The 27,509-nt window shown below is 40.7% G+C and overlaps 1 protein-coding gene across 1 annotated transcript in view; it reads right to left on the reverse strand.

Moving 5' to 3' along the window:
- The window catches only part of DCHS2 (dachsous cadherin-related 2), a 351,174-nt gene extending 323,762 nt beyond the window's left edge, over positions 1-27,412 (reverse strand). The window contains exon 1 of the mRNA XM_069105586.1: positions 21,352-27,412. Within this exon, the coding sequence (XP_068961687.1) occupies positions 21,352-23,475 (2,124 nt within the window). The 5' untranslated portion in view covers positions 23,476-27,412. The remainder of the gene's footprint in view (positions 1-21,351) is intronic.
- Positions 27,413-27,509: the final 97 nt, after the last annotated feature.

Below are 27,509 nucleotides of genomic sequence, written 5' to 3' on the forward strand. Positions count from 1 at the left end.
CCTTTTTTCCTTCTTTCCTCCTTCTTTCCTGTCCCCTTCCTTTCTTCCTTTTCTACCACCTTTCTTTCCTCCCTCCCTTCTTTTTACCTTCCTTCTTTTCTTTCCTACTTAGGTAAGTGGAGTCTAGACATGTGATTTCATTAGTGTGGAGAATTCCCATTGTGCAAACTCCATGTACCCATGCAGAACTGCAGTTACAATATTGTCTCAGCTTTTAACATTATGCCTGACTGATTAGAGTTGCCTATGGTACTGAGAGATATGGTGACTTGTCCACTGTCAAGCAGCTGGTAAGGGCCAGGAGTAGACCTTGAACCCAGGTCTTCCTGACTCCAATGGCGGTGCTGTACCCACTGTGAAACACTGTCTCTCTGATCCTTCATACATTCACAGTAACTGGAAAGGTGAAGAACTTTGTAGATGGACTTATAAAATTACCTCAGTGGGAGAGTTGCAAAAGAAATGAAGGAAGGAAGTTATGATCAGTTTTCCATTCTTGAAATGCTCTGCCTCCTCATCACCATCATATGTACTAGAATGCTATCCCTGATCACAAATCCTCCCAAACACACACACCTCTACTGAAAGTTCTCTTTCCTTCATCTAAACTTGAAGCATTCCATACTGCTCTTATGTTTTAATCACATTCCAATTTTATTGTTATATTTCGTCTATGTATATATCATTACCTCTGTTAGATTCTAAGTTCCTTCAAGATAGATACTGCTTTTCTTTATCACATCTCCCCCTAGTACTTCCATAACTCACTATACAAGGCAGGCATATAAGAAGTATTAGTTGAATGTTTGATAAATTGAGTCCTATCAAGTTCTGTATTCTCAGATTTCATGCTCCTAGGAACCTCATCATTGGGAAGTCTTATCCTGCAAGATCCAACTGGCCTTGGTGCCTGCACTTCACCACTACCTTCTGCCCCTCTAAATTGGAGAGTGGAGCCATAAAACCCAAAACTCTCACTTAAGGAGAGGGCTCAGGTCAGCCATCTCTTTAAATCCCAACTGGTTATATACTCTTGTTGGACTCCTTTTGACTTTCTCATTATGTTCCAGACACCAGGTCTTCACACACATGCACACACACCCACACACACACTTCCTTTCATCTTCCTTGTTTGTGTTGTCTTTCCCCATTAGTTTGTAAACTCCTTGAGGGCTGTGACTGTCTTTCTTTTCATAGTTATATTCCTCGTTTAGCATAGTACCTGACATAGGCACTTAATAAATCTTTATTGACCCACTGAATCAGGACTTTCAGCAAAGACACTGAATGGCAATCCTTGATCCTCATTGTCATAAGCTTTGTCTACAAACCTAGACTCCCTGAAGCATCACATCTACAATAGCCACCTGGATGTCTAGAGCTGTGTCCCAGCTAGTCCTGCAAGAGGGTAAGCACTAGAAAACTAAAGCTCGGGAGATAAGCAATTTCTCTCTGCTCTACTCACAAAGCTTTAACTAATGCCTTGCATAATGCTTATCATCATCCACAATGCCCAGATCCCATCTCCTACTTTAACCCCTCTAGTCTAGACAGTCCCACCTAGATCATCTACAGTAAACTTCTAGTTCAACACGGTGAACAAAAAAACTTTAGAAAACCGGATAACCCAGATATCCAGAGCACCTGACTCTAGGCTGCTCACCATCTCCCAGAAGGGGTGGGTTTGGTTTGTGCATTAGAGTAACACCAAACAAGCAAGACAAACTATCTCCTTGCAATAGCCTAGCTTCAAACTCAAACCCATAGACTTCTGTTGATTTCAAAAATGCTCTGACAAAATCACAAAAACTCAATGGGAACACCTTGGTGGCTATCTACTTCAATCTACACAAAAATAGAATCAATTGAACAACACAGCCAACAAGTAGTCATCTAGCCTGCCTAAAGATACCCGGGTAGTGGTGATTCATTGCCTCCCAAGGCAGTCCATTTCACTTTTGGGTGACTCAAATTTTGGGGGAGTTTTCCCAGACAAATCTAAATTTGACTCTTCAAATTCCACCTATGACTCCAAGTCTGCCCTCTAGCACCAAACAAAATTTGTCAAATCTCTCTTCTGCATGACATCCTTCATGTGCTTTATACAAGAGAGCTATCACATCTACTCTTGGTCCTTGTTCCTACAGGCTCAATAGCCTCTTTTTCTTGAACTGATTGATCTTTATCTGGTATGAATCTGAGGCCCTTGATCATCCTGGTTTCTCTCCACTGAGCACTCTCTGGCTTTTCAATGCCATTCCTTAAGTACGATGTCTAAAAGAAACCACAAGACTGAAGATTTAGAGGCAGAAGGGAATTTGGAGGGAATCAAGTCCAAATCCCTTATTTTACAAAAAAAGTGATCATTGTAGATGTGGCTTCAACACAGCAGAACAAAACAGACCAAAGTTCTCCTGATTCCAATGCCTGCTGTGCTTCTCTTAAAGAAGCTCAGGATCCACTTTACTTTGGCTTCCTCTTGAACAAACTGCACTTAAAGCCCAGATGTTTACATCTTACTACTCTTCTGGCTAGAATTAGGCTGACTGGTCTGTGTTTTAAAGTCCGGGGTAACTAGGTGGCACAGTAGATAGATACCTCTCTTCATATCAGAGATACCATGTGTTCCAACCTCCATGCCTTTGCTCAAGCCCATTCTTCCTGAGTTCAATTCCAGTCTCAGACACTTACTAGCTGTGTGACCCTGGGCAAGGAATCTAACCCTAATTGCCTCAGTTTCCTCATCTGTAAAATGATCTGGAGAAAAAATGGCAAACCACTCCAGTATCTCAGCCAAGAAAACCTCAAATGGGGTCACCAAGAGTCAGACACCACTGAAATAACTGAATAACAACAATCTGCCTAGAGACTACTCCCTATGATAACCCACCTGCCTGTTGGACTACCTTCCTTAAAACCTCCACCTTGACCTGTCCTAAGCAGTTTGTTTCCTGATCTGATTGTGCTGTTCAGTCATTTTTCTGTCATGCTCTACTCTTCCTGACCCTGTTTCTTGGCAGAGGAGTGGTTTGCCATTTTCTACTCAAGCTCATTTTACAGATGAGGAAACTGAGGCAAACAGGGTTAAGTGGCTTGCCCAGGGTCACACAGCTAGTAAGTGTCTGAGATTGGGTTTGAACACAGGAAAGTGAGTCTTCCTGACTCCAAGCCCGGGATCTATCCACTGTGCAACTCAGCTGGTCTGATTGTGACTCTATCTTATCCCTGAATTGCTTCATGGAGTCAGAAGCCTACAGTCCTAACCCTGAAATCACAACCCTGTCTCCAGTATAGATTATTCTATTAATTATGTGCTTCTCCTCACCCCTGGTCCAACCAGTAGAACATTACATCAACCTTCCCTATTTCTTTCTCTTCTTTTCCTTTTTAAAAAACTATTTCATCCAGGTCATAAATGTAGGGGGTCCTCACAGAGTCTTTCCCACTCTGACACACAGCAGTTTTGACCTACTGCATTTCTGCCTTGGGTCAATTCAGTCCTCTAGAGGCAACTTGATGGTCCCCAATTCAGTGACTTACCTTAGTAATGCCAAACTCAGTGTACATAACCAATCTGCTTAGCCCACTATAACTCAGAACCCCAGACATTAAAGATCCACCAACTTTTACAAGACCTCCCTGATGGAAAGGATTGTCATGTATACCATCGCACCTGTCTTTCAGGAGTACCATTATTTCCCTTGTTCTCAGGTTTATTATCTGGCCCTCATCTTTGACTTCTCCCACTTCTCTCACCTCCCACATCCAACTTGTCAATTTCATAAATAGTTATTTATTATTTCTGATGTATCCAAGATACTGTTGTAGACACAGTCTCCAAGTCTCACTGGTTTTGCTTTTGTCATGATATCCCCCTCATCCTCACTCAAAAGGATTTTCTTTTAGTGACTCCCTACTACCTGGCTAATGTCCAACCATCTTAGTTTGGCATACAAAGCCTTTGATAATCCATTTCCTACCTGCTATTCCTTTGTCTCCTGCTTTTTCCTACATGATACCTCTCTTCATATCAGAGACACCATATGTGTTCCAACCTCTATGCCTTTGCTCAAGCCTCTTTTCTCCCTCTCCACTTATCTAATTCCTAACTTTCCTTTGAGACTGATAGTAAGTCCTACCCTCCTCCACTAAGCCTTCTACAACTATTCTGGCCCCTAGACATAACTTTGTACTCCCTGTATGTCCAGGACTCAAGATCATAATTATAACATCAACCTGATTCTTCCACATTTTGCATTTAGTTATTATCCTCTCTTTTGAAATTTTATGAACTTATTGGCTATGACATTCATCAATCCTTCTCTCTATCCATTTATCTATAAATGTCACAAACCAGATTATAGACCCTTTAAAGGCAAAGGATTTGAGTAGAAGGAGCAACATCTATTTTACATAGGCTAGGCTAGTTTTGCAACCAATCTATTAATAAGTATTTATTATATGCTTACTATGCACCAGTCACTGTGCAGGGCACTGGTGAACCAAATATAAAGAATGAAGCAATTCTTTGCAATATCTATAAAGGTCCCTGCCATGTAAGCAAGATTAGTTATTGTTACTTAGTCATTATTAGTTATATAATGAAATCATCCTGAAGACTTGCTTAATTGAGGGGACTAAGGTTTGAATAATTTAGCTTCTCATACACTCGAGATGTAAAATATCTAGAATCAGGGATGCTAAACCTTAACAGGACTGATGGACATCCCACTATCATGGACTTCAGCACATCTAGGAAATGTGGAGGGGAGAAAAAAGGAGCATGAGTGAATCTACATTTTATCTTTGCTGAATAGCCTTTCTATCCTATCATTAACCAACTTCATTTGTTAAATGTTATATGGTCTATGAGAGTCTTACTTCATTCCAATTCTAAAGTTGAATCACCAGGTTGGCCTGAAGTGGGCCTGGCCTAGAACATCTTGGGATGTGTCTTTGTATCCCCTATTCCTAGCATATACTAAATCCTCAATAATTACCTGTTTATGATGGAGATTAGAAACAAAAGCTAAACCTGTACAAAAAAAGAGAATGAGGTGGGTTCAAGGGAATACTTTGAAGAAAAAAGCAACATTTAAAGAAATTTTGTAGTTTTCTTCAAGATATAACCAAGCAATAAATACAGGATTAGAGGCATACTTGAAAATAATCCGCATACAGAGAGTATCACATAATGGAGTACATGACATAACTTTGTCCATATATGTCCAGGACTTGGGATCATAATTACAACATCAATCTGATTCATCCATATTTTGAAAGGCTCAAGTTCAGACATTGTGACACTGTGTAAGGTTAAAATCTTGAACAAAATAGCTTGTGATTTTTGCATTTTTCCAGTATCTTTCCCCCATACAATACCTCATTCAATCTTATTTGTCCTTCAAAATGCAGAATTCTATGTTTTTAATTAATAATAATTAATTAAATTAATTAAATATGATTGATAATAATATATAATTATAATAAATTATTATATAAAAATAAAAAATAAAATTAAGTGTTTCCGATACCTGCTGCAATATGTATCAATAATACCCAAATGTCTCTTTAATTAAGTTCAAAATAAAATTTCCTAATGAAAATTGTAACAGCAGTGTTATAGCATAATCCTCAGTGTATTTTAGGTCCTTTTGGCTGTGAGGGTCATAACCTACCACCATCAAAAACATATGCTTTTTCCTCTTTGTTTGATAAAGGAAACCCTCTCACTTTTCTAAATATTAATTTAATAATTTTAAAAATAAGTTAAAACTATCCAGTAAATATCTGCTTATACTACAGGTAATTAAGAAGATAAAACATCAAACTTTTCATTTTTTGGCCATCAAGAGATGTCAGTGCTTAATTTTAAATAAAATAAATTTACTCTTAAAGTTCAGTCCATCAAGCAAAGTAAATTAAATAAAGTTACTAAACATGATTGACAGCAGCCATTATGGGTGCTCTCTCATGGATATGATTTTTAGGAACACAATAATTCACAGTCAGAAAAGCACTATGAATTTCTTGAAAATATATGCACAGCATAAATTTAGTCTGTATTGTACAGATAGAATATATCTCACATATGCAAAATAACATATTGAAAAAACATGTGTTACAATGAAATCAGGAAGGGATGAAAGCTACTTTTTTAAAAAAAAATGTCTTTGGCAAAGTACAAAGAAAGCTTGAAGACTTCAACAAGTAAAAATAATCACTCACACATTCCAGAGCTAATCAGGCTTGGGGAGAAAATGAATATTCTCAGTCATACAGCTACCAAGTAAAGCTAAGTAGGAATCCTGTAAGGGCCAGCAAGCTGAAATTCTCCAGCTCTATGTTCAACAATGACTTCAATGACTTATGAGGGGAAGGACAGAAAAAATTGCTTCCACCCGTCCACCTCCAATTTGAAAGGTGTTTGTATATCACTGTGCCTGACAATGGCAAAAACTCAGGGACAGTTGGGACATTTCCAGCCAATGACAGTTGAATTCTTCTCATACTCATTAATTCACCTTTGAAAGAAGGGAAGCATGCTAATAGAGGGTAGAGAGATGGGACATGATAGTGCTTAATGATAATGCTGTTTTCAGGGCTGACATAAGGTACCTTAGGTATCATGGAACATGGGTACAACTGTCATCTAGGAGAACTAGCTGACACTTCCAGGCTTAAATCTGTTTTTGGACAGATCCCAAGATGGCCCTATGGGATAGAGAAGAGTTTCATAGCAGGGTTCTAGAGTTGAAACACTTTTAGTAAAAACAGGGTCATAAGAACTTACTTGTCCTTGTGCGAAATTGCCTGTAAAACTAATTTCTGTATAATAAATTCCCTTTCTGATTTTCATTATAAAATGAGTTGAGGATTTCCCTTGAGGGAAGGGGGGGAAATGATCAAAACTCTTTTAATCACATTTAAGAAAGTAACAAGATTTTTCTTTTAATATTCTGTAATTAATGGACAAATAAATAATTTTCTGTTAAACTCCAGTTAGTAAAGTAATACTGCAAAGTAGTCATAAATTTAGAATGCAGAGCAATTGGAGTTATCTTTATGCATTGTATGACAGCTTAAAAGGTCTTAGAAAATAACAACTAATTAATTGAATAATCATTTTATTTTCTTAGATCCTGTTTCCTAAAACTTTGTGGAAGCCAGTTACTTTCAAACACATGAAAAAAATGTAACAGGGCCCTTTAGCTCACACGTCTCACCCCCACATCCTCCTTGCCTTGCATTTGCTCACCCTGACTTCCCATGCCTTGAATGCACACTCCACTACATAAACTATTTACCTTTTTAAATGTTACTCATCTCTTCAGGCCCAGCTGAAATGTTATTTCTTATAAAACTGCTAGCTCCCCCTAGTTGGACATTATCTCAACTTTCCCAGATCTCTCCCTGCACTTTCTACAATTATACCTTGCCTATACACTTGTGTTCTCCACTATATAGAGAGTTGGGAAAAGCCTTTGAAATCATCTATTTAAACCTTCTCACTTTACAAATGAGGGAAGCCCAGAGGGCTGAGAGAAAAAGTGATGAGCAATGTAATGCCAGTAAAAAAAAATTCCAAGCCAGCTCCTGTGACTCCAAAGCATTCACTTTCTACTTCACGCTGCCTTTGAATTTGTATGATAGTTAGTTACCTATGTATCTAATCTTGCTACTGTATTAATAATCTCATTGTAGGCAGGGTCCATGTCTCATTCACCTTTATGTCCCCCTATATAGTCAAGTGCCTTGAAGTCAAAGGTAATAAAGTAATATTTGTTTAATTGAATTGAGCCTAGACTAAACAAGATAAATAAAGCAAAGGCAACAGGGACCTTATAAATGAATAAGTGGGAAAGCATGGTAATAGCAATAAACAGCGATACATGAAATGGTAACAGTATATCTTTCTGAAAATACAACTAAAGCTATCTGAAAATTTTGTAAAGTGAACCTTTGGATTTGTGGATATTCAGTCATTTCCTACTCTTTGTGACTCCATTAGGGGGTTTCTTGGCAGAGATGCTAGAGTAGTTTGTCATTTCCTCCTCCAACTCATTTTACAGACGAGGAAACTGAGGCAAACCATGTTTAGTCTCTTGCCCAAAGTTAACACAGCTAGTAAGTATGTGAGGTTGGATTTGAACTGAAGAGGGTAAGTCTTCCTGACTCCAGGTATGGCACTCTATCCACTGTGCCACCTAGATGCCCAGTCTTTGGACAGTAAATGTTTAAAAATAACAAGATAGGTCTACAGCTATAATCATCAGGTGACATTTATTTGAAGTTCCCTCAACAATGAATAATTAACGTAATTAATAATTTTATGTCAGGTTGTTATTAAATGTTAAAATAATAATAAAAGATGCTACATTAGAAAAATATCCTTGCACAAGACCTCAGAAAAATGTTTCAAATTAAAATGTCTTAAGAGGACACATTATATAAGCCTAGTAATGCAAATTATTTAGCATACATTGTTAATTCTAGTGTATCTGGTAAAGGTAGTTGAATCACAATGTCTACACATTTAAAGAAACTTACTTTCTAATGCAGTAAGACCTATTAATAATGGGCACTAGTGTATTTCGGGGTATCTTTTCTTTTCACCAATAGTTGAGTTCGTAATTAGAATGAAAAAAAGAATAAGAACAGTAATATTAGAAAATGTGCCTATTTCTACCTGCCTTAATTCCTTCTTGTGCCTGATTTTCATCTTATATGGTTAGGCAGCTTGAACGCTAGAAGCTTTGATGTTTAATTCAGCCAGAAGTGTCAGGTATCATCCATCTAAATCAATATTTCATAGGGGATCCTATTAATCCACCTTATAAGCAACTAAAAAGTATATTCATTCAATAGAAACAATAACTCTAGAAAAAGTAACATTTTAGTCATCCCCATGGCTGTTATATACCTAGCAATAATGCAACCTAAGGATTAGAAACCAAAATCTATCATTATATGTCAATAAGAATATTAGCATGCACATAAGAAAACTGGTATAAAAATGATGAAAGATCTAAGCTTGATGTCAAATTGGGAACCACTTCAAACTGTGACTCTTACTAGAACATTTAGCAAACCAATTAAATTTTCCATGCCCATTTGGCCAACTCTCCATGTACACATTACTATCTGCCATCACATGATAACAATTAAGACCACACATCATGTTGTAATGTTGATAGAATTCCTTGAATTCTTCCAAGAAAGTGATGCATGACTACAAAGGAGGATTATGAGAACCACTGGATGACTTTCAAAATGGAGATGGGGGAGGGGGGGAAGGCCAAGATCACAACAGAGGAATTAAAAATAGGAAAGATGGTCCTACAAAGAGTCACACATAGAGCCTCTTAGATAAAAAATCAACAGCACATTTCCAGTGCAGAGCAAAAAAGATTAAAGTGGAAGTAAGAGTAATTACAATAAATGAGCAATGCCTGAGAAAGGATCTGAACTGAATGGCAAAAACCACTTCCTAACTTCCATTACTAATTCCTTACGTGGCAGAATATTTTGTACTTTCCCTAAAAATATGTTTTAGTAGAACTGAAGTAGGATCACAGGATTCGAGCTGGGAAGGGTCTTAGTGACTGTGTAGCTCAGCCTCCTCATTTTTTCACATTAGGAAATTGAAGCCTAGATAGGAAGTGTTTTGCCCAAGATCGTGTAGGTAGTGGTGAGTAGCAAAAGCAAGGTTCAAATCCAGATTTTCTGACTTCAAATTCAGTGCTGTTTCTATTATGCCAAATAAAACAAATAATTACAAATAACAATGAAGGTATAGAGCACTAGCATATTGATTTTTTTAAACATGAGAGAAAATACATATAACCAAAATTAGAATTTAGATGGGAAAATGACAGTAAACACAAAAGAAACTGAGAAGATTATCAGAGGCTCTTCCATACTGCCATATGTTAATAAGTCAGAAAACATATGAGAAATTGATAAATACTGGTTTAAAAAAATCAGATACCAAACACTAAGTGAGATTGGAGGAAAGAAAAATTGTTGCCAAGTTGGGGAAATCAAAGGAGCCTTTGTGAAGGAGCTATCATTTGAGCTAGGTCAAAGATAGGCAGGATTCCCAAAAGTAAGAGTGGGCAGAGCTATTATTTCATGTAATGGTGCAACCAAAGGCATAGAAGTAAGAAACAAAAAAGATGTACAGTGGAATGGTAAGAGTCTAGCTTGACAGTCTAGCTCTTGCTGTGTACAAAGAAGGAAGTAACATGAGAATGCTAGAATGGTAGGGAGACTCCAGGCTATGGAGGGCTCAAATGTCAGACTTAGGAACCTGACCTTTATTCAGTATGCATCAGGAAGCTTTTCAAGGGTTTTGAACATAGGAAAAGAATATGAATCTGACAGTAGGAGCAGAAACCAATTACTGTAGTAATCCAGGTAACATCTCAGTAAGTTCCAGAGCTGAAAGTGTCTTTGAGGTTTATCTAGTGGATTTCACTAATTTTACAGATGAGTAAACTGAGTCCCAATGATATTAAATGATATTGAGAATCTGTATTAAGATGGTGGCAGATGGATTAAAAAGGAGATAATGGATTTAAAATATATCATAGAGGACTTTGGCAACTGAATGACTGCAGGAGGTGAGGAGGTCACAATAGGCAAAGATCACAACACTAAGGTTTCAAGTATGGTTGATTGGGTAATGGATAATATTGAAAAGGAAAGGAAATCGAAAGGAGGAATCAGTCTGGAGAGAAAGTTTGTCTCTGTTTGGGACGTGATAAATGTAAATTGGCACTAGGACATTAAAAGAGAAATAAATGTCTATCAAGACATTTAGAAATATGACCCTGTAGGTCAGGCGATATGTCAAAATTGAAGAATCATCCATTCACTAATATAGCCATGCCACTTCCCTGTTGAAAAAAATCTTCAGTGGCTCCCTTTTGTTTTTATCTTATATAAATACAAAATCCTTCCTCTGACCTTTAAGGAGTTCTACAATCAGGTTCCAACCCACCTTTTTCCAGCTTTTACTTTATAAACTCCTTTTCATTTACTCTGTGTCCAAACAAACTAGCTATTCCCTAATCTCATGCAACATTCTCCCGCCTAGGTAAATTCAGACAGATTTTGCTCATGCCTAGAGGGCACTCCCTCCCAATTTCCACCTTCTCTTCCTTCAAGACCCAAATCAAGTGCCTCCTCTTCCATGAAGTCTTATTCCTCTAAACTCCCTTAGTAGAAAGTAAGCTCTCCCTTCTTCAAATCCTCTGCTAGCACTTTGTAACTTTTGTCTTTATCGCATCACACATTGTATCTTACATAGATGTGTATGGAACATCCTTCCAGCATTTGACTATAATAGGCTTATAAACTCTTTCATGGTGAAGTCTTTCTGATTTTTCCATCTTTATATCTCCAGTACATTACTTATAATTATTAGGCATTAATAATAATTATTTAATTAAGTCTGTATATGGGTGACAGTTATAAACGTGAGTTCGACTGCAATGAGAGACAGAGACAAGAGGCAAACATTGAAAAATGCCTACCTTAAGAAGTGAGGAAGAGGAGCCAATGAAGAAGACAGAAAAGAACCAGTCAGAAAGGTAGAAGGTGAACCAAGAGCATGTCGACAAAGAGGACAAGAAAGGAAAGAGTCTCAAGGAGAAGTCTTCAATAGCAGCAACTGCTACAGAGAGATCAAGAAGTATAAAAACTGAGACTGTTGGCTAAGAAGGTGATTGATTAATGACCTTTGAGAATGCAGTTCCTGTGGCATAGTAGAGAAAGAAGCCCAACTGTGAAGGATTGAATGAATGAATGGGAAAGAAATGCAAACACTGATTCAGGATTTTTTTTCAAGCCATTAAAACATGAAATGAATAAAAGAGTTGAAACAAGTAGCTTGATGAGTAGAAGGGAAAAGGGAAAAGATGAGATTTTGTTGTTGTTGTTTTTTAGGATAATGAAAACCTGAGTATGTTTATAGGCTAAGGATGGAACCAGTAGAAAGAAAGTGTGCGTTTATGGATATATTCACCTCCAGAGAACTCTGAATGCAAAATGAAGTATACTTTTTCCTACTTTTTTTTTGCTCCATGGCTAATATGTTTTGCATTATTTCACCTGCATAATTGATATTAGATTCCTTGCCTTCTCAGTAGGTGGAGGAGAAGGTAGAGGGACAGATAGAATTTGGAACTTGAATTTTTTAAAAAATCAATGTTAAATATAATTGGATACTTAAAGAAAGAAGATAAGCTTTCATCTCAATATTGTTATTCAGTTTTTAAAAGGAATTATTTTATCTACAAATAATAGTCTCTAGTAGTCTAAGTAACTATAAAGGAACTGTCTCCAGGACATTAAATATAGTTGCAGGTAGAGACTTGTCCCAGGACTGTTTTTATATGAACTTCTTTGAAAAAAATACAAGATGGTGGTGGTGATGATGATGATGATAATTGGCACTTTATGGAGTTTTAAAGTTTCCAGAGAACTTTGCTGCATTGCCTCATTTGAGGTTTGTAAAAGGGAATGTTAATGTGTATTATCTCCACAGAATCAGATTTCCACATGGTGAATTTCCTTTAAGGAGGTCCAAAGTCAATGCATGGATAAGAGGGAAAGATTGTTATATTCATCAAGATTGTGGAAACATTTAGTAGTGAGTATTTCCTGCCCAATGAAAATGGGCTCCCCTGAGTCAGAAGGTCACATCAAAGGCACCATGAGAAGCTTCATGGGGAAGAGGAAAGAGAGCTGGATTTGGAGTCAGGGAGCCTCAGTCTAAAGCTGCTACAGACTCTCTGTGTGATATTGGTCAAGGTACTTTATCTCTATAGGTATGTTTTCTCATTTATAAAATAAAAGCATTGAACTACCGTGTTTCTCCGATAATAAGACCTATCCCGAAAATAAGCCCTCCCCTTACTGTGTAAGATTCCTCTAAAATAAGCCCTCCCCCGAAAATAAGCCCTATTGAGATTGCTACTGTAGTGAAGGTGATCCCCTGCGCTACATGCTACATTACAGTACCCTCTGTATGCACAGTTCCCCCCCCCGGTGAAACGCACACCGCACTCCGAGCTGCATCCAATCAGAGCTGCAGCAGTGAGTGCGTCATCCTGTTCTTCCCCAGTGATTTGCTTATTAAATAAAGGTACATTTTTTTGTTCACATTTATCTGTTTATTAAAATTGCTGTCAATGTTCATTAAAATAAGCCCTCCCCTGAAAATAAGCCCTCTGGTGTTTTTCTGTCCAAAAAATTAATAAGACAGTGTCTTATTATCAGGGAAACACGGTAGATGACTTCTAGTAACAAAAGTACTTAAATTAAAAATTGTTGATTATGAAAGAGTACAAGACACAGTCTCACAAAATTCCTGGGGATATATCTGGTTTCTAAGAAGGAAATGGAAGGTTCATAACCAATCAGACACAGGGTTACAATCCTATAAGCAGTATGATGATCAGACAGAAGAAAGTATAGTATTATACATGACGGACCAGACCACATAAATTGCAATAACAACAAAATCTTAGCCCACTGGTGAAGTGTTCCAGCATCTTCATGGAAGGAAATTCCATGACAAAATTATGGAAATGGGTACCACAGCTATACTACAGATCATTTGGCCAAGGTAGTAAGACTAAGTTTGAAATGTCAAACAAGACTGAGAATGCCGAAAAATTAAGCCAACCAGTCATAAGAGGACGCTTCAATTATCCTTGCATATTGGGAGAAATTTTCAAATGGATAAAATATGGAGCTAAGGTTTGGAGGTTTGATAAATGACCACTTCCTAGAAGAGACAGTTTTATAGCTCATGATAAAAAAGAAATTTCCTGGCCTTGCTTCTGAATAGTTCAGAGTAGTTTGCAGGAGATGGCATAGGGATTATTCACAGGTTAAATTCCAGGTTTGGTAGGAGAGTAAAAGCATCAATAAGGGCAAAATTAATGATGCTACAATTTAATCTATCAAGACAGGCAATTTAGCTATAGAAAATGGATCTGTGAAGGAACATCTTGTGGAAATCATCTCTTTCTCTCTTTTCCCATAACAACCACATATAGACCTTCATTGCCACTCATCTGGACTACTACAAGAGATTCCTGTTAGGTTCTTCTTGCTCTCCTCTCTCTTTCCTCCAACCCATTCCTTTAAACCAATGGCAAAAAAGTATACTGTCAAATAATTATCTAACCATCTTATTAATTGACTATGGGAAACCATTGCCTATGAATCAAAAGTCAAACTTTTTCATTTGGCATTCAAAGTCTTTCACCACTCAACATTTCCCTCTGTCCTAATCTTACTTCATATCACTTCCCTATCCTTTCACATGACTATCCTAAACTCTATCCAAACTAGATTACTCCTAGAATGCACCTGTACTTTTCCACCTCAGTCCCTTTGCTGATACTGTTTCACTTTCCCAGAGTGTCCCCCTCCATCTTTGCCTATTGAATCCATATCCACTCATTAAGATCCAGCCCAAGTGACCTACTCACTGTTCCTCAGGCCCCACATTCCATCTTCTATCTCCACCCCTTTGCAAAGGCTAAACCCCATGCCTGGAACATACTTTCTCCTCACCTTTCCCTCTCAGTATCCCCTTAACTTCCCTCAAGGTTCAGCTCAAGTACTACCTCCTAGAAGAGGTCTTTCTGGATGCTCCCTCCATAGCACAGTCACTGGTTTCCTTTTCTCCCGTATTACTATGTCTGGACCATCTCCAGTCGTCCTGATCTATATCTGGCCACTGGACCCAGATGACCCCAGAGGAGAAAGTGAGGCTGGTGACTTTGCACAGCCCTGCCTCACTTAAATCTAATTCACTTGCGAGTCATGCCATCATCTTCCTAACATCATGGTCTTCTTCGGAACAAAGGACAAACCTCACAATATTACTCTGTATTTTTTATCTTGTGTATATTTCATATTAATTTATTATGTACATAGCAAATGTGCACAATGCTTTTGTGTATTGCTCCTTTCCCATTCCCACAGCCAGAAAAAATATTAGTTCTTCCATGGCAGGGACTGTTTACTTTAGGCCTTTTATGGTCTTCTTCTAACACAGTTCCTAGCATACTATGCCACTTCTTTCATAAAGGCCTCTCTTACCAGTCTGTGCTGACAATGATCTTCCCCCTCAGACCTCACAGGGCACATACCTTTCATAGGAATTCTGCACTGTCTTCAAATAGGGCCCAGTAACACATGCTGGTGGAGTTTCAACAGGGTGCTTAATGATCTTTAACTTAGATTGAGCACATCTAACTTTTTCTTGAAGATGAAGGTGATTAACAAAAGATAGTCATTATAATTACAAATGGCTAAGCCAGCTCATCTTTTTGACAGGAGGATCATATTAGAATATTAAGTTACCAGGGACATCAGAAAGCATTCCTCAGTGTTACAAAGAAAAGCAAAGTTCCCACACCAAACTCCACTCCTTTCAGAGGAGATGTCAAACTGGCTTTCCCTTTATATCATCTTCCCTGTGGAACTGGGGCTGAAACTCATGCAATTATTTTAAGGTGTGGATTCTGAATCTCAAGACTAGTCAAAATAGCAATGAAGAATAAGGACACTTTTCTGAACTGCTTGGAGAAGTAATTATTTGATGTGGCTGTCTTGGACTTCCAGTCCTATAATGAAAGGAACGGTCTTTTGTGCATCAGGCTCAAGTATTCTAATTTTTACAGCTAATAGGAACCATTCAGCACATTAGCATCCTTGTACCCATGGCTAGCCAAGCAATTGCTTATTCATATTGTGGACCCCCTAAAACCCAATCATTCAATAAGATAATTTTCCTTGTTGGCTCAGAGTCATCCTGAAAGGATAGAACAGGCTCAATCCAGGCTACACACATGAAAAGTGAATCACAAAACTATTTTGTAAAGGATGATACCGTTTTCATTTAGAACTATAATATAAGGGATCTCAGAGACCACTTAACTAAATCCTTTAACAGATTAGGCCTTGAAAGGCTGAATAAGTTGGCCAAGATCAAACAGGAAGCAAAAGAAGTGAGACCTGAACCTATAACTCCTTACTCCAAATTCACTATTCTTTCCGCTGTTACCCTGGTCAAGAGGAAACCAGAGCCTCCGGGATTAAGGGAAATTAGGAATTTTTAGTTTTCAACATTAGGAACTGTTGGCTAGATAGGAGAATTTAGGAAGTCTGGAGTCACCTAATTTTGAATTAAGTAGTATTTCTTTTGGCATTTTTAATTAATTGCTTTCCCCCAGGGTATTATTTCTAAATTTGTATGCCCTCTTTTCACTTGTAAAAATCCTAGAAAATGCATTTACACTGTCTATGTGTTGAGGTAAGGTAAAAGAGAAGTGTGTGACAGAAATTGGCACCATGAGACAGTGGCAGAAGGATAATTAGGGTAATTAGGCTTGAGGTATCTCAAATCTGGAGCCAAGCTGATTCAATGGACCAGAAGCTCAGGAGATGCCTAGGGTTGGGGTTCAGGTATCAGTGATGATTTAGTATATGGTGAAATGGGAAAGCCATAGGGACAAAAGTTAGCTGTTCTGGATTAGTTTTAGGACTGGAGCCCTGGGAAGATGCTATGGTTCAGCTGGAAGAAGGCAGGAAATGCCCAAGATGCAGAGTAAGTCATTATGGAAGTGCTTTGTATAACTACACATGTATAACCTATATCAAATTCCTTGCCTTCTCAACAAGGGTAGGTGGGGCGGTCGGGGGGGGAGAAAGGGGGAGAATTTGGAACTCAAAGTTTTAAAAACTAATGTTAAAAACTGTTTTTACATGCAACTGGGAAGTAAGATATATAGGCAATGGGGTATAGAATTCTATCTTACCCTACAAGACAGTAGAAGGAAAGAGGATAAGGGAGGGTGGGTGATAGAAGGGAGGGCAGAGGGGGGGGGGGGAAGAGGTAATCAGAATGCATGCCATCTTGGGATGGGGAGAAGGGAGAGATAGGGTGAAAATTTGGAACTCAAAATCTTGTGGAAATGAATGTTGAAAACTAAGAATTAATTAATTATTATTTTTTTAAAGACACAGAGTAAGTCCCAGGGCTCCATTCTCTACCACCTATTCTCTGAGACAGAAAGTTCCTTAGGTGAACAGGTTCAGCCCTTGATCACACCAATTTGAATTCTCACTTTTCTAACAGCTTTCTTTATGTAGGTATGAGCCAAATCCTTCTTCCCTTAAATCTAGGCAGAGACAGTGAGGAGAGTTTTCTAAAGGAGCTTTATTAAGAAAGCAAGGGAGAGGCGGCCAGGTAGCACAGCGAGTAAGAGCACCGGCTCCAGTGTTGAGAAGACCTGGAGATCGAATCCCGGGCTCTGACACTTAGCACCCACCCAGAAACACCTGGCTGTGTAACCTTGAGCAAGTTACTTAACCCCAATTGCTTAGGGGTGGCCAGGTGGCTCAGCGAGTAAGAGCACCAGCTCCAGTGTTGGGACGACCTGGAGATTGAATCCTGGGCTCAGACACTCAGCACCACACCCAGAAATAACTGGCCTTGTAACCTTGAGCAAGTTACTTAACCCTGATTGCTTAATAAAAAATTTAAAAATTTTATTAAAAATAAATAAATAAAAAAAGAAAGCAAGGGAAAAGTAAAAGAAAACAGAACAAACTGGGTTAGCCCTGTCATAGTCATATAACACTGAAATCTTAACCTGAGAGAACTTCCATCAAGTCAGACTGGTTTGGTTGTCTCAGCTGAGTGACACATCGCAGTCTGAGTCCATTCCTCTTCTTCAGCATCTCAACTCTACCTGAAGGATGCCAAAGATTCTTCCACTGGGACAGCCTTCATTGACCATGGAGAAGTCTCAAGACCTTTCTTCAGTTGAACTCTATTCATGCTGACCCAAGAAGACTTGGTCCATTTCTCTCTGTCCTGATTTATCTGTCCTAACAGCCCTATTGTTTCAGTTGGTTCCACACATAGGTGAGGTTCTTATCACTTCACCTTAAGTTCTCATAAGTTAACAGGACTGGACTGAAACTTCACCCAAACAGCCCAGAAGGGGTACAACCATCCATTCCCTTAAGGCTGCCATAGGCACAACTATAGAGACCAGGCTCTAGCAGAGACTAGCTGTCTGTTACTATTAAGACCCTTGTCCTCCAGGGAACTTCCTAAGTCCAGTTTTGAGTGATATTTCTTGTTTTCCATATTTCAGAAGAGGTAAAATAATAAATATTCTCTGGGTCCAGATTGCCAGCTCTACACATTTCCTAAGTTAGTAGGCTTTAAAAGATATTACTCAGATCAAAGAAAGAAGAAAAGAACACATTAGTACAAAAACAATTATATATGCTCTTTTTGTGGTGTCAAAAGACTGAAACTAACTGGATGCCCTGCAATTGGGTAACATCTAAATAAACTATATGAATATAATGGAATATTATTACCATAATAAATGACAAAAGAAAAAAGTTTTAGAGAAATCTGGGAAGACATCAACTGATGCCATCTGAATAGAACAGAACCAGGAGAACAATGTATATAATAATACTATTGTAAAAATGAACAACTTTAAAAGGCAAAAGAACTTTGATCAATCTCAATGATCAACCATGATTCTTAGAGGGCCAGTGATAACAGAATGGTACCCACTTCTTAAGGAGCAATAAAAGGAAGCTCACTCCATCACACCTCTCCACCAAAAACCAAACCCCACAAAATTTTCAAAATCAATCCTATAATCACAGAATCCTCAAGCTGAAAGAAACTGCAAGTGTGATCTGGTTCTACCCCTACTAACCAACAAGGATTTACTGAGTCCCTCCTATGTGCCTACCCCTGGGCTAGAAATGAAAGAGTCAGTTCTCGAGAGCTTTCTTTAACTTTCTGATACTTCCTTGGATTTCTGAATCACTCTCATTCTCAAATTAGTTTAATTTGAGAAAAACAAAAAAAACAGTGATCAGTTTAGCCACCCTGTGAGGGAAATGGGGCATTTTACACATGAAGAAATGAGGATTATGAAAGGTTATATGACTATGTCACACTGCCTTGAATTCCATGTCTCAAAGGAGAGAAAGGTGGAGGCATCCATAACAGTAGCTGAAGGTGCTTCCCCTTATGGTCATGGAGTCAGGGCTCCAGAAACCTCAGTTAAAGAAGCACTGACTTCAAACAAACTATACAATGTAATTTGAACAACACATGCAAGTAGGGACTTCTGAGTTTCCTGTGTACTGAACTTGGCGTTACTGGTGCCCATCACACCCCCTTCTATCTCCTTTATGAAGATTCACTTTGTAATTATTGGTGGAGAACATGACTTAAAGTATATCCTTGAGTCCCAGTAGGCCTTATTGGAGAATTACAAGAGAACCTTGCATAAAGCATAAAATGCTGAAGATCAAATAATTTCTAAATCAAAATTACTCTAAGTCTATTTTTTTTTAATCTGTCCAATGGAGTGCAAAAACCAAGCTGTAATAATTCACACCAAGGGCAGTTAGGTGGCACAGTGGATAGAACACTAGGCTGGGAATCAGGAAGACTCATCTTCCTGAGTTCAAATCCAGCCTCACTTACTAGTTATATGACACTGGACAAGTCACTTAAGTTTTGCCTCAGGTCCGAATCTGTAAAATTAGCTGTAAAATGAAATCACAAACCATTTCAAATACCCTTGCCAAGAAAACCCCAAATGGGGTCGAAAAGAGTCAACAAGACTGAAATGACTCAACAACAACAATCTCCTCAGGTGATTAATTAATGTAAAAAAAATAATTCACATCAGGGAATCATGGTCACCTGGTATCAATTATAAGTAGAAAGAGCCTTAGATTTGGAGTGAGGACCTATTTTCAAATTTTGGCTCTGATATTAATCCAAATGACCTTACACAAGTAATTTCATTTCTCTAGGCCTCTATTCCCTCACGTCATGTCCATCTTATTATGATCCATAATCTTTGAGTTAAAAGAGGCCTTAAATGTTCATTGGTTCAACCTCCCATATCCTCAGTACAGCCTTTACTGTATGACTTCATCATTCAAAGTCACCTCTGGGAAAAATATATCCCTAAAACAAACAGATTTGGGGTGGGAAATAATACAAAGAGTGAAGAATATTGCTGTGTTTACTGTTTTAAAAGAATAGAGACAATTGCACATTCACAGAACTGGTCATTAAATCACTTCACAAAATACATTGACTTCACTCACCTGTAGGTCCCTTATTTGACAACTTCTAACTGTCCAGAACACAAATGGGAAACACACACAAAAAAAAGTATGCAAAAGGGGCATCTTTATATTTGTAGGGCATATATAAGAGGGCTTCTCATATCTTACTTACTTTTACTCTGCTCCTAGTTCTAATGATCCCATTGATTGAATAGGTTTTCCTGCTTAGTCCAAAATAGAAGCAGGGAAAAGGGGTGTGTACAGCTGGAAATGACAGCTGTCATCATACTGACAGCTTGAATTTGAGAGAGGAAAAGAAAAAATAACTATAAAAAGCAGATAGGAAATGTTTAAAAGCACAGAAGTAGTGTACAGCCCTACATCCCCTAGGGGCATTTCAATAGAACAAATGATGTTCATAATGATGGCCCTGAATCATCAAGAAAAGTTTAATTTAGTTTCAGTATTTCTTGTCTTAAGAAGGGGGGGGGGGGCAGGGCCAGCCAGGTGGCACAGTGAGTAAGAGCTCCGGCCCCAGAGTTGGGAGACCTGGGATCGAATCCTGGCTCAGATACTTAGCACCCACCCAGAAACACCTGGCCGTGAAACCTTGAGCAAGTTACTTAACCCAATTGCTTAAAAAGAAGAAGACAGGGAAGTGTGAAATACTCTTTAGAGAGAGTCTCACCCAAATATTTTTGTAATTGAGAGATTTAAGGGGTGAGGCATCTGCTATCTAGAAAATATACATGCTATACTTTTGTAAATAGACATAGAATAAAGGAAACAAACAAATCCTAAAATTTTAGAAATGGAAGGGACTTTAGAGACTTTAGAGAAGCTCCTTATTTTGTAAATGAGGAAAAGTGAGGTCCAAATGAGTGTAGTGACTTGCCAAAGTCTGACAGATCAAGAAAACTGTACACAGCTTTTCTGATTCCTGGCCCATTGCTCTTTTCCCCAATACTACAGTCAAGTCTGTGATTTTCACAAATTGAGAAAACTCGAAAACCAGGTAAGTTCATTGATTTCCCTCCAGTCAAAGAGCAACTTAGGTCTTCTTTTGGTTTTTAGGTCATTGAAGTTTCCACTACAGCACTAAGGAGACCTTTCCCTTCAAGGCTTTGAAACCCACTCCCCGCACCCACCTTTCCCTCCACGGGTCTCCAGATAGCCCCCCGCCCCTGCCCTCACCTGCAGAAAGCAGTGCCCGGGAGGGGCATGTTCAGCTACGCTGGCATTGTACACCTGTCGCTGGAAGACTGGCTCGTTGTCGTTCACATCCTCCACAGTCACGCTCACCCAGCAGGTGGAGGAGAGCGATGGCTGGCCGAGGTCCTGGGCCACCACTTGCAGCTCCACAGCCTCTTGGACCTCGCGGTCCAAGGTGCGGGTAGTGCTTATCACTCCGCTCTCCGGGTCCACAGCAAAGGCCAGAGGAGCGCATCTTACTCCAGGAACTACGTCTTCTGGGCTGCAGTAGTTCGGAGGCTGGACCTGGGTTAGGACGTAGCGCACCCTGGCCTGATCAGTGCCTGGCTCATCTCCGTCAGTTGCGCTGAGACGGAGCACTGCAGTACCGGGCACTGCGGCCTCAGACACGGAGGCATAAAAGAGCTCCTGATTGAAATGTGGCGCCTGGTCGTTGACGTCAGTGACCCGAAGCAAGAGGGTCTCCTGGGTGCTAAGAGGAGGGGACCCCGAATCCGTGGCCACCAGCCGAAGCTCGTACTGGCTGAGGTTCTCCCGGTCTAAAGGTCCCTCCACGCAGAGAAAAAACACATCCGGGGAGCCTCCTGGGCGCAGTGCGAAGGAGCCCTCGCCACCCTCCAAAGATAGTGTGATGCCTCCGCTGTCACCTTCATTACTCATTACAACCTCGGCAGCTTCCTCCTCAGGGTCCCCATCCAGGTCGGATACGGAGACTCGGGCCACATAATCCCCGCGATTGGCGCCCTCTGACACCTGAGCTCCTCCGCCTTCAGTTAGAAAGAGCAAGTGTATGGTGGGCCGGTTGTCGTTCACATCTAGCACTGCAATGGTTACCAGAGCGCTGGCGGCCTCAGGTTCCGCGCCTCCGTCCCGGGCTTCCACAACCAGCTGGTGCCAGGACTGGGACTCTCTGTCCAGAGGCCGACGTACTCGCACCAAACCAGTCAGCTCCCCCACAGAGAAGTAAGCCCCTTCACCGTCAAATCCTCCCGCGGAAGGCTGCCTGGCGCGGAGGCTGTAGCGCACTTCTCCATTGGGCCCTAAGTCGAGGTCGGTGGCGTGCACCCGGCAGACCACGGTGCCCGGCAGGGCGTCTTCGCGCACAGTGGCTCGGTATTCACTCTGGTTAAAGACCGGTGGATTGTCGTTCTCGTCCAGTACGCGTACCTGCACTTGCAGGCGGCCATTGCGCCGAGGGCTGCCACCGTCCCAAGCCTCTATCATCAGTTCGTGAGCAGAAGCAACCTCACGGTCCAGACGCCGCACTAGCAAGAGGTCCAAAGGCTCCAGGGGTGAGGAGGAGGAAGAAGAGGAGCCCGACGAGGAAGACTGCTGCCCCAGGCCTCCGTAGCGCAGCTGGAAGAAGGGTCCCTCGGTGCTCTTCGAGAGTTCGGGAGGCTGCAGCAGGGTGTAACCCTGGGTGCTAAACAGCCCTGCGTCTGGGTCCCGGGCCCCGGGCAGGCGGAATGCGGTGCCCGGGGGACTGAGCTCGGAGATGTCTAGTTGCAGAGAGTCACTTGGAAAAAGGGGTGAGTGATCGTTCACGTCGTTGACTGTAATCTCCACCTGCACCACGGCTCCCAGCAGTGTGGCCGCTACGAAGCTGTAGTGGTCCCGCCGCTCGCGGTCCAGGCTCTGAGCCGTGCGGATGATGCCGGTGTCAGTGTCCACGTGAAAGTCGTCTAGGAGCGGGGAGTCACCCGAGTCTTCAGACAGGAAGAAACCGTCTCCCATCGCCTGTTGCTCACCAGGCAGCCCGGCACGGATATCCCCAACCAGAGTATCCGGGGGGAGCCCTTCGTCCACGGCGAGGCTGAGGTTGTACACCTGAGTGGACGAGCCGGAGGCAGTCCACAGCCACGTGTGGAGGAAGAGCCCCAGCAGGTAGCGCAGCCCGGCAGCCAGAGTGCACAGCTGTCCACCGCTGCAGCCGCGTCTCTGCTTCTGACTTCCTCTCTCGAAGCGGAGCGGGAGCTGCTCCCCAGCCAGAGCATCCCATTGCAATCCTCGGCACGTCTCCCTTCTCCTGGGGAACATCAGGCGTTGCCCAGCTGGGATTTCCTGCTGCTGCAGCGCCTTGCACCTCCTTCTCCCAGGGGGGTTCATTTCTTCCCCCTTGCTCACCTCAGTTCATCCGCTCTTTGGAAAACTGCTGTTTATCTTCGTAGCTGTAGGAAGAGCCAAGTGCCTCTACAGGGAGCCTCCTTCAGGAACCGGAGTCTCAGCCAAAGAAGTTTGTTTAGCAAATAGACAAACAGCAGTTCTGAGTTCTCAGGGTTGCACTTTGCAACTGGCAAAGTCTTCCTCTGCCTAGAGCATATGAAAGACCAGAAAGCTGCTGCTTCTGCTGCTGCTGCCGCTGCCCTCCTCTCGGGCTTCATCCACTGGGTTTTCTTAGATCGGTCTCATCTCGGTTTCTTCCTCTGCCGCTATTCCTTTTACATCTGTTCCTTGTTCTGCTCGGCTGGTTGTTTCCCCCTGGTAAAGTCAGGTGCATTATTTCGTTTGCCAGAAAAGAAGGAAATCATTTTAGCCGCGCGCACACGCGGGGAGGGAGAGGAGGAGGAGAAAGAGGAGGGGAAAGAGGAAGGAAGGGAGAAAGTTGGTGCGGTGAATAACAAGTGTGTGAGTGAAGGGTTGGTGGGCGTGGAGGGACAGCTCCCTAGCTGTGGCTGAGGCCGCTTCTGATGCTCCTGCTTGAAGAGCTGCGTCTCTCCTCCGCAACAAGGAGATCGAAGAGCACCGCGCCCCCTCCCCTGCCGTCAACCCCTTCTCACCATGTGACTCCGCTCAGACAAGGGCAAACTCCAACCCAGAGAGCCGCGGCACTGCCGCAGGGCACTATACCCCTGCTGTGGCTGGCGGGTAGACCCCTGCTAAAGGCCTCAGAGGCAAAGTGCTAGGATTGGACCAGGGAAGGAAAGAGAGAAGACAGCCCTGGGAGAATCAAGCGAATTGGAATGGGGATAGATCGGGTTAGGGCCGGGGCAGGCATCCTAGCGTGCGAAGCAGTGATTTAGAACCGTGGGGAGCAACCTTCTCCCCAGGAAAAGACAGGGCGCTTTGCTCCGGAAAAGGGGAGGGGCTGAGGGCTCTAATAATTTTGGATAGTCTAACTTGTGTTCTGCATTTGGTGAGATAGACTTGTCCCCAGCGGAAGGACAGATGGAGTTAAAGGAATAGCAGCACAGCTGGTGCGAGGATTATTATAGAGGAGGGTGGGGGGAGGGCAGGGAGGTCCTCCTAGGAAAAGCCTTCAAGAAAACTGAGAAGTCTGTGAAACACATGGGTGTAAACCACGGTTTATTATGCCGCGCTACTACTCAGCAATGTCTGAGTTTCTTGCTGAGCAGCCCCCACTCACTCTACCACCAGGAATGTCGAAGGAGAAAGTCTGTAAGCCCTTGTTATTCATTCATTGCAAGACCAGCTACAAGATTGTTAAGGTGTTGATTGAGGGAGATATATAGAATGTGGAGCTCCCCAAAATATATACAAGCCTGAGAGCATCACTTCCCCACTGAGGCAGCAGCTAGGGTCCCTCTCTCTGAGGCTAAAGTTTTCCTGCAGACAGTAACACACACACACACACACACACACACACACACACACACACACACACACATCTACATTTTAAGAATCTTAGCTGAGCCTAAGCTGAAGCAGAATTCGAGCATTGCTCTGTCCCTTCTTCAGTCATCCACAGAATAAGGACTGACAAGTGAATCAATCAATCAAACAATTGACTTGGATTAATCCCTTACTATGTCCCAGGGCTGAGCTAAGCGCTGGGGAGACAAAGAAAAAGCAAATAAGGTTCCTGCCCTCGACAAGTTCACATTCTAATAAGGGAGACAACATACATAAATCAGAACATATAACATAAAAAGTAGATGAAATATATATGGTACTGGTAGTTAAAGAGACCAGGAGAGGTCTCCTGAAGGCATTTGAACTAAATCTTAAAGGAATCTCCGAGTCAGGGATTCGGAAGGAGAGGATTCCACACTCGAGGAATAGCCAGTGCAGAGGCATAGAGGGGAAATGGAATGTGCCCTTCTAGGAATAGCTACTAGGTCAGAGAGCCTGAATCAGCTTTAGGGAAGTTATAAGAAGCCTAGGAAAGGTAGGAAGGGGTCAGTTTGCGAAGAGTTGCAAATACCAAACAAATGATTTTGCATTTGATCTTGGAGTTAATAGGAAGACTCTGTAGAATGAACCACACTAGTAAAATCACTTTGGCAACTTAGCGGATGGTTTGGAATGGTAAAGGGTTTGAGGAAACCAATGAAAAGGTTATTAAAATATTGCAGGTAAGAAATAATGAAAACTGAGACAAGAGAAGTGTATATATTAGAGAGAAATTACAAGAGATGACAATTGATTAGGTTTGAGAAGGGAGTGATGACAGTGAAATGTCAAGCCTTGCTGACTGAAGGGAAGATGGTGCACTCAAAATTTATAGGGAAGTTCAGAAGAGAAGAACTTAGATGGAAGATAATGAATTCTGATTTGGCCATGTTGAGTTTGACAGATGGGATGTCAAATCTGACAAAGAGTTGGTGTTGCAGGCCTGGAGCTCAGAAGACAGATCAGGCAAGGGTAAATAGATAGGTGAATCATCTGCATAGATAGCCATTGAAACAATGGGAGCTGATGAGATCACCAAGTGAGAAACTACGGAGAGAAAAGAAAAGAGGATTTATAGCAGAGCAGTGGACCAGTGTCCTAGAATAGAGATGCCAGGCAAAGGCTGAGAATCTTTTAGGGAATGAAAGATTATTGATCTCTATGAAATGATTCCTGTACATGTGAATGAGGGGAAGATACAGAATCATTTTCAAGGGCCATTTCTCTTCATTCAGCCCAGAGAAATGAAATGTATTTGGCTATTACATCTAGCAGTAATAATAAAACCTCTGTAATCTACAGGTATCACCAGACTTGTTTTGTATGTAAAGGTTGCACCAAAGAAAGTGTTTTGTATAATACAGAAATGGTGAATATAAAGGAAGGTATGTAATTGTGAAGTGACCATCCTGATATAATGATACAGAATACTAAACACTGAGCTAGAAGTCCTAGAAATTGAAGTCGCTTCTCAGATTTGTCAGTTGTGTGGGTCAGACAATTTATACAAGTCTTATTTTTATCATCTGTAAAATGGAATTAATAATATTTACACTTGAGCTGCAGGCTGGCATATGGGATAAAGAGCTAGTTTGGGTTCAAGCTTCACATCTGTAAGAATATTCATTGGTAGAGTTACTCACCAGATGTTCCCTATGTCTATGAAATCATAAATCTGGTTCAAATATAATACATATATGTGTTTATACATTATATAAAATGTATATATAATATTTATAAAACATATACACATATGTATGCATAAATACATGTATATATACATGTACATTTTATCTCAAAAATAGTGTTATGAAAATGTTGACGTGTTTTTATCTGGTTGTTTTAGACACTGGAACCTTGACATCAGGAGCACACATTTAAATCAAGCAGAATTTCACAACACAACGAATTATATTCGGTGAGGTTATTTTTGTCTCTCTTTAATATTCTGATGTGACTTCCCTATAGAATAATGCTGGTTTTATGGCTGATGCCTGTGTGATAGTGCAGTGGCTTTCTAGCCTTTGAGAATGAAGACCCTTTTTGAACATAAAAAATATTTTGTCAACCTCCACATAGTAGATATACCATATAGTATCCATTGATTAAGAAAGTATACCAAATCATAAAGCTACCAACTTCAATAATATTTTAAAATAAATCCTATTAATCACAATGTTTACATGCATATGAAAAATAGTGGCACATAAATGTATACTACATTTAGTTGGTCTATAGAAGGCATATTTGCTCATTATGAGTCTTGGTACAAATTTTATAGAAACTCAGTAAAGATCTAAACATCACTTGGTTCACATATAGATTCTCAGTCCCCTTGTATTAATTCTAAAGTCACTCAGGGATACTTCATCCACAGTTTAGGAACTTATGGTTTGCTGGGATCTTAACCTGAGGTCTATGAAATGATAGATAGATAGATAGATAGATAGATAGATATAGATAGATAGATAGATAGATAGATAGATAGATAGATAGATAGATAGATAGAT

This window comes from Petaurus breviceps, unplaced genomic scaffold, assembly GCF_028583685.1.
Source record: "Petaurus breviceps papuanus isolate PSGF00001 unplaced genomic scaffold, PetGlider_PUasm1.0 76, whole genome shotgun sequence".
NCBI classification, from domain to species: Eukaryota; Metazoa; Chordata; class Mammalia; order Diprotodontia; family Petauridae; genus Petaurus; species Petaurus breviceps.